The sequence below is a fragment of the Scatophagus argus genome, chromosome 8 (assembly GCF_020382885.2).
Source record: "Scatophagus argus isolate fScaArg1 chromosome 8, fScaArg1.pri, whole genome shotgun sequence".
Lineage (NCBI taxonomy): Eukaryota > Metazoa > Chordata > Actinopteri > Scatophagidae > Scatophagus > Scatophagus argus.
In genome coordinates, this window is record NC_058500.1 from 2,215,756 (window position 1) to 2,223,539 (window position 7,784).

The window sequence follows — 7,784 nt, forward strand, 5'->3', positions numbered from 1 at the left end:
TTGAGTGATTTTCAGTGAATGCGAAAATGAGATTTTAAGCTAATATTCACACACACCTCAGTGTACAGTCCAACCAGGCCTTGTGGGGGGGAAAAAAGGACAGGAGCAAGAGAGGAGCAGAGGTGATGAAGACGATGATGACATATCGGCTCAGCTGTTCACCTGTGGGGGGGTGGGGGTAGGGGTGTGGGAACAAGGCAGTAAAACAGCAGGTGATGATAGCTATCACTAAGGCAGTGTGAGGTTAAAGACGCCCTGAAACCGCTCTCACACACTACTGGACCATCACCTCCGCACTGTGTTTAGCCTAAATGACCACTGTAACCCTCCCATACCTTCACCTTGCCCTGTTATTCCCACTTCGACCCATATTTCATCTGCTCTCTCCTTCTCTGAAAGCCAGATGGTGCAGACTACTCCAAGATCTTGCAACAACATCAGCTGCAGTTTTTAGCATCAGTCACGGCTCTCTCAAAGGCTGTACTGACAAAGTGCCTGACTGACACCAACTTCGGATCCCTGCGTTCACCTTCAACACTTCTCTTTATGACATGTGAATGGTCATGGGCTCGCAGAGATCATTTCACCAACCAAGTGTGTGAATCAGAATCAGAATTTCTTTATTTATCCCCGAGGGGAAATTCTATAAAGGAATTCTGATTGGTTGACCAACTAAGTGTGTGCGTGTAGACAGCACGCACAATAACTTGAACACATGCAATGCATTTGAGCAATATGATCAGATAATTGCAAAATACTGTACAGCATGTCTTTACAAAGCCAGACATCAGTAAATCACAGATTTAAAAAATTAATAGTTCTGGTACTGGTCTAACAAGGCCTCAAAGCTGTTTTTAAATCAGTTAAACCATGGGGAGATCAAGAGCGTCACACTAACCTGGTTTGGTGAGATTCAAGACGCTTTTTTCCCCTCCACATCACTCAGATCTTATTCCTTTTCACAATTTTATAGTGTTGAATAACCATGTCAAATCATTTCACTGTGGGCTATTATAAAAGAGAGCTCCACTGATATTTTTGGTTCATGAGCCAAGTGTCTCCAGTCCTGATTTTTTAAAAGGCAATTTTCAATTCCCGGATGTTTTACTTCCAAATGGTTTTAATGGTGTGAAAAAACAAGAATAAATATTACTAGATATTCGAGACACAAATCACGGACGGAGATCGAGTTAGCAGAGATCTTTTGTCAATAAACTGTCGTGTATACTTGACTTAATCTGCTACCCTATTGAACAAACGCCCACAAGTAACAATAGAAAAAAAACATACAAAAATGTTATTTCTAACGTACGATTTGCAAAGCATCGTTGGTAAAAATGTCAAGCATGAGTAGCTAACGAGGAATAAAATCTTTACTTCCGTCATTTTTTCCTCGTTTGTTGCTAAGATTTCCGTTTGTCACCGGCTAACACTAGCTAACTGTGACAAACAAAACGAGCAAATTAGCTAACTCTGCCGATGTTTTGAACTTTTTACGACTTACTAGGAGCGGGACCTGGCTGCAGATGTTTCAGACTATTCACAATTTACCAGCAACATAAAGGAATTACATCTGGCTGATAATCATAACTTTTAGCCAAAGCAAGTCAATTACACCCGGAATCCCGTCGGCCGAATTTAAAGGGGTCCCTCGCCTCCGTACCTGCGCGTTGCAATATCATCTTTCGCCACACAAAACTGACAATTACTACTTATTACTTATCTATGGGGGCGCTGTTCCCAAAATTTGAGAGAACTTGAGCCACAATGCAAGGAAAATATATTTATGGTATAATTATACATATATATATAGCATAATTGATAGTTTCAGTAATAGCAACCGCAAGAAACCGTGAAAAACATCTTACAGTGTATCCTGTGGTGGTTTATACTGACCTTAGAGGTCACATCTCAACAGCTATTTTAAAATCAATACAGAGCTGGTGACTTCAGACCACCCAAGATGTCATACTGCAAAGACACGTTTTCTTACTTTCACCAGCACATTATGATAATGGATGCACTGCATCACTGTGCATGTGACACTTTATTTTACTAGCTGTTTATATTCACTTGGTTTGTATGTCTTCATCATGATTATTTACTGCCAGATAATTTTGGGACCATCACCAACTTCATTTCAAATATTCATTTCAATATTCACGTAGATTAAAATATCAGATTATGTGTGAAAAAAATCTGGATTGAAGATTTTTAAGTCTCACTGAAGAAAAACTTCTGCCGTCTAAAAGGTTGACAATAAAACATCTAGACTGCTGATATACACTGTGCAGAACACTTTCACTGGTTATTAAGAAATTACAGCAACGACATGGTGTTTTTTTCCCCCATTTTATTTTACAAAGACTCCACAGATCCAGCGTCACACTCAGAAGTTCCTAGGAAACAAAAGGAGGACAAGAGCAGATATTAGTTTATAAATCCAAATGGTCTGATCCAAAACATCCCGCTGAACAGGTAAACAAAAAAAACAATCAGCTGGAAAAGCACTGGTGTCAGTAACAAAAATGAACAACGGTTGAATTGGATTTAGCTTCAGGCTTCTGGTATTGTGCATGCTGGCTCACTGTCAGCTGTTCTATTCAAGTGTCCCACAGTGCATCCCACTGAAAAAAATCTGGCTTCAGTTACTGGTTAAATTTTGTTATCGGATGACAGCAATCCTGAGTCTAAACGTCGGGCGTGAAAAAGGCCCAAACAAGTTCAGCATCGTTTCCAAATGTGTCGACTCAGCGTAGACTGTTTAAACAGTGTACACTGCCTACATTAGGTCCGATTCCCTCCTCTTCTCGCAAAGAGGAACAGCTTCGACTTTGCAGCACAAATTAGCTTTATCAGATTTATCATTAAGTATTAACATACAGCATTACACTGCGTCATCACAGAAACGCCGACTCAACACTGTGGTCAGATCCATAAAAAGTGTTTTCAACAACTGCTTTAAAGAATTAAGGGAGTGAAAAAAGAAGATTACAACTGCATACGTCAGAAACTCTTGGCTGGTCATCCTTATTCATGCATACTTCGATGTTACACATCTATCTCAGCAGCAGAAAATGGAATTTGAGAAGAGGTTCTTACTTTGCAACAACGTTGTCATTCTTTGCCAGCCTCAGGATGGAGTCATCAGACTCGCCCTGTGGGAGGAAAAACACGAAATCTGCTCAGACAGAAGCTTTCAGCGAGCAGAAGACGATGTGGCGGCAGTGGCAGCTTCCCAACAGAGAGCGCCGCGAGTCAGAACCACCGACATATTCAGCTCAAGGTCGTTTCCGCTGCACAAACCTGCTTTTCATTTTCACTTTCACAAGTAGAATCCACCTGCCCAAAACGTTAAACTTCCCAATCTGCTGGTCAAGTTTTAATCGATGGATGACAAAAGCTGCACATCCACAAAAAATATTAGGTTCATACTGAAATTATTATTAGAAGGTCCCAGAAACTGTGCTGGAAGTTTGCTGCTGCTGACAAAGAAAATGAGAGCTGATGCAAACTTGACACTTGGCTCTTTTCATTTAATGTGCTTCTAATGTGTTTTGACTTGTTCCACAAAAAAAAAAAAAAAAATCCACAAAAATTGTTGATAAAACAACAATCATAGCGTACTGTCATTTTGTTCATTTCACCAGTCATTCATATTAACTTTGACTAAACGTTTCAACCACAATTCCTTCACACTGAGAGACCTAATCTGGTGTGAGACAACAAACACAATAATTTTCTGCCACATATGAAAACATTTTTAAATTTACCTGCAACACTTTGTGTTGCAGTAGCCTCTGTACAAACTCTGATCACTAGTACGCTTTTCAGATGAAGACAAAACTCTCACTGACAAACAAACTGAGGACTTTTCTGCGTTTGTGGCGCAGCAGGTAAACTAAAATACAAACGATATTCAACAGAGGCTTACCATTCTGCGGATGGCGCCGCAGATGGCGTAGGTCTTGAACTGACCATTGAAGCGACCAGTCACCTTGTCAACCTGCAGAGGACAGAGCACAAATGGTAAGAACATTTTAACTCAAAAGCTGGTGCACACAGCAAACTAAGGGTTAAAAATTTAATTCCTCAACATGAAGATAATCACAAAATCTTTATCCTCCAACACCGGAATAGTTTCCACAACAACTTTGCACCTATCTATAATTCGAATGTGCCAACACTTGCTTTCATAATGAAACGGCAGCTTTGTGACAATCATATTTTACATTCTTGGTTATTTGAAACCACTCAGTGTTTTTCCCTACTGTTTACAGTCTCAGGTGACTCACTGACTACATCGACAGCCAGAATGATTATGCCAATATTATTCTATGACGGGTCTATTACATGCTGAAAACTGTTCCCTTCATATTCCTTCTTCCATCCTGCGGAACCTCTCGGCTGAACATTAATGTTAAAATCTCACTGTCGTGGTGCTGCTGTGGTTTATTCCTGTTGCTCCATGCAAATCTTACAGGCAACAATGAGCCCACTGTTTCATTTAAAGCTCAGTACAAAGTAAATTCAGACTGGAGAGCATGTAGTCACCAAGCTAGTGAACTACCTCATAATCTGCAAACTGTCCTAACAACCGACACAAAATCTGCGGAGACACTGATTTTTAATACCAACCACTTTTTGTGATCCAGTGACTGTAGTCCGTCCAACATGAGTAAAAACACACAACCATTTCTGGTTTTGCAGAACAGAAGACTGACGGTCTGTTACAGGTGAGCTAAGATGTTAATGAGCTAAGAAGAGAAGTTTAAGTATTTCATGTTTACCCCTTTTCCCTAAATCTGCTTGATTTAATATGAAACGCCTTAAAATTAAAAAACTAAAATTTGCTTTCTCAAATCTAAAATAAATGTAAAATAAATTTGAGACAGCAATAAAAGTAATATTGTGGTCTAATTTCAACAATAGCCCTCTGTTTATGTCCTCTGTGCACCCTGCTCAGTAGCCTGGACTGTTGCGGAGCAGACAAGTGTCAAGACTGCGTCCCCTTTAGGGAGACAACAAGCACAGCTGCAACACCAAAGTGGACAAAAAGGACAACAAGCCAAAAGCCCGTCAAGTTCCATTTCGCACATCCAAATATTAAAAAGCCCAGTTTATAAACTTCATTTCTTCCCAAAAGAGGGAACGCATAGTGAGAATAAAAGAAGAGATGTGTGGTGTCAGTCCGTCTACAGAAAGAAGCTAAATGGTAAACTGTGGGATGTGGCTGGGAACTGTGTGCACATCTACAGCAGCAGGTGAATGAAATGTGTGCTAGTGGCCCCTGCAGATGGACAGGAGTCAGAAAAGTGTTTGGATGAGAGACAACAGCAAAAACTAGCAATCGGATCAAAAGCAACTTGTTTTCTACTTATCTCAGCAGCAAAAAGTCACAGACAAAGTTCTATCTCCGCTGCAGCTGTAACATGTGTAACATCTGTGACCTTGGACAGGGTGGCCTTTACACCGTAATTCTTCAATTTACCTCAGCAATGTTGATCTGGATGGAAGCATGGTCCTTGGCTCCAATGATTCTGTTGCTAGCAGAGCTGCAAAACACAAAGTTGTTTTTACTGTCACCATCATTCACACCGATTTCCGCATTCAGTGGAGCGACAAGGTAAACCTACAACAACGCTTACTGTTGTTACCCACAACGTATATTTTTCACGTCGTTAAATACCACAAAGCTTAACTCAGAAAAGCTTACGAGTTATCTTTCATTTATCCCGGTATGCCACAAATCACTCACCATTTACGTGGGACGTAAAGGTCCACAAATTCACCAGCGTCGTTCTGCATGTTTAAAGGCTGTACAGCTGGTCGCTTACAAATCTGAAAGGAAGAAAGTAATATTAAACTAAAAACTGAAGTATTTTCTTTAGCGTTGACTAGCTAACATTACGGTAGCTCAGCACTCAATCTCATCGGGAATAAGCAAAACAAAAACACTCCTGTTCATATTTAAACAGTCATCCCCCAAAACTAGGTGAAACATCACCATAAAGAATAAAATCCGGAACATTAATTCAGTGCGAGTCTACACAGAACCAGCAGCTACATGAGAGTTAGCCCGCTAGCACATCAGCTAGCATGCGGAGCGCACAGCACGGCGGCATGTGGCTGCTCACGCACTCGACTAATGTCTGATATTTACACACAATCTCTACCATAAACACCAACCAAAGATTATCTACAACGACACTGTCACATTAACTTCGACAAACATCACAAAGATTACGCCTACGAGGGGATTCGTTACTTATTTTACGCATTTTCAATAAGAGAGCTCGACAGAAACCCACCGTATACGACTAATGGCCGACAGGAAAGGAAGAGCGATTCACCCGGAAGTAAAAATATCTCTCTGAGCGTTTCGTTCGCCCCCTGCCGGACTTTGTTAGAATAACCTGAATGATAAAGTAGTTTCTCACACTAAATATACATACATGTAGATTTCTTTCACTTACTACACTATTATTATTATTATGATTAATAACAGCACTTCGCAGACGTAATAGTGTTACATTATAAATCAGGATTTCGGCAGTTCGGCAGTTGATACCCGTATACTGCTTTTAAACATGCATCGAGAGGTTAAAATAGGTGTTAAGCAATGAGGTCTGACTTCAAGTCTGCATTCCTGCTCATCAGAGCACTGCTGGATGCGGTTGAGGTCTCACTCCATACTGGGAAAACCATGTATTATGCACCTTGATAAGGGGAACCACATGTTTTTGGTCATATAGTATATACTACAAATGGTCTGCTATTTATTACAGTTATAACACACATTCATAAAAAGTCCAAACATTCTGATTCTACTTTAATAATTTATTAAGGAAACAGTAAACGTCCATTATGTTGCACATAATGTAAAATAAAGTATATATATATAAAAGTTTAAATGTTTAAAGTTTAAATAAAAGTTTTCACATTTGTATTGAACACAAACATTCAGAACAAATTCTGCTGTTGCAGAGCACACGTAGCAAAACGTGTTCTTTTTGGCAGCGTCTGAGACACTGCCAAAAATTCAGCAGATTATAAACTCACATGTAAAAAAACATGTATTACAATTAATTCATGTCACTGACATGCACAAAACTGCAGAACTGTTTCTGAAATGCAATTATATTTAGCCTGTCATAGTGGATGCAGTTATCAGATATAAATCATATAAATTAGATTTGTTCACATCTAATATATGCTCGCACATATGAGAGCTTGAACATGATAGACTTTTGCAATAAAACACAGGAAAAAAAACAAAGAATCTAGTTTGTTAAGCTGTTAAGAGTCTTCAAAGGCGCCATATGGTGAAACAAATAAAAATATTCTAAATAATTCCCTTAAAACTAGCATACTGTAACTAAAAGTGCCCCAACGTCACGGTCATTGCGATTTCTCGTTGACACATGTACATCCAACAGCCAGCTCGTAAGGACACTTGCACCAGACGGTGTCATTCATGCTGCGTGTCCTCTTGTAGATTGAAATCTTGAGGTAAATGGGCTTGGCGATCATGTTGGCTATAGTGCAGGTCGTGCACACAGCGTTCTGGATGAAGGGGGGATGGCTGTCCACTAAAACATCTGCCCTGAAACATATGACAGCAAACGTGAATAAGTGGAGGCGCACGTGGAAGTGGAGCAGCAAACAAGGGTGGAACATTAGGGCACACTGGAGTTTAATGTGCTTTGTAGTCATGCTTCTGCAACTTAGTTAAAGTTCTGCCACAACAAGGAGCTTCTTTTGCATTTTTACGGAGCGCAGGT

The 7,784-nt window shown here is 40.0% G+C and overlaps 1 protein-coding gene across 2 annotated transcripts; it reads right to left on the bottom strand.

The window, feature by feature from the left end:
• Positions 1-599: 599 nt before the first annotated feature.
• Positions 600-6,387, bottom strand: rps21 (ribosomal protein S21). Of its 2 annotated transcripts, none has more exons than XM_046397333.1 (6): positions 6,312-6,387; positions 5,759-5,841; positions 5,492-5,555; positions 3,935-4,006; positions 3,103-3,158; positions 600-2,399 (listed from the first exon to the last, which is right to left on the bottom strand). In XM_046397333.1, the coding sequence occupies exons 2-6, from the start codon at positions 5,806-5,808 to the stop codon at positions 2,390-2,392; spliced, it is 252 nt and encodes an 83-aa protein (XP_046253289.1). In that variant the 5' UTR covers positions 5,809-5,841; positions 6,312-6,387; the 3' UTR covers positions 600-2,389. The 2 variants fall into 2 exon arrangements, with proteins under 2 accessions (XP_046253289.1, XP_046253290.1); XM_046397334.1 differs by having other exon boundaries at positions 6,269-6,319.
• Between the last annotated feature and the right edge of the window lie 1,397 nt (positions 6,388-7,784).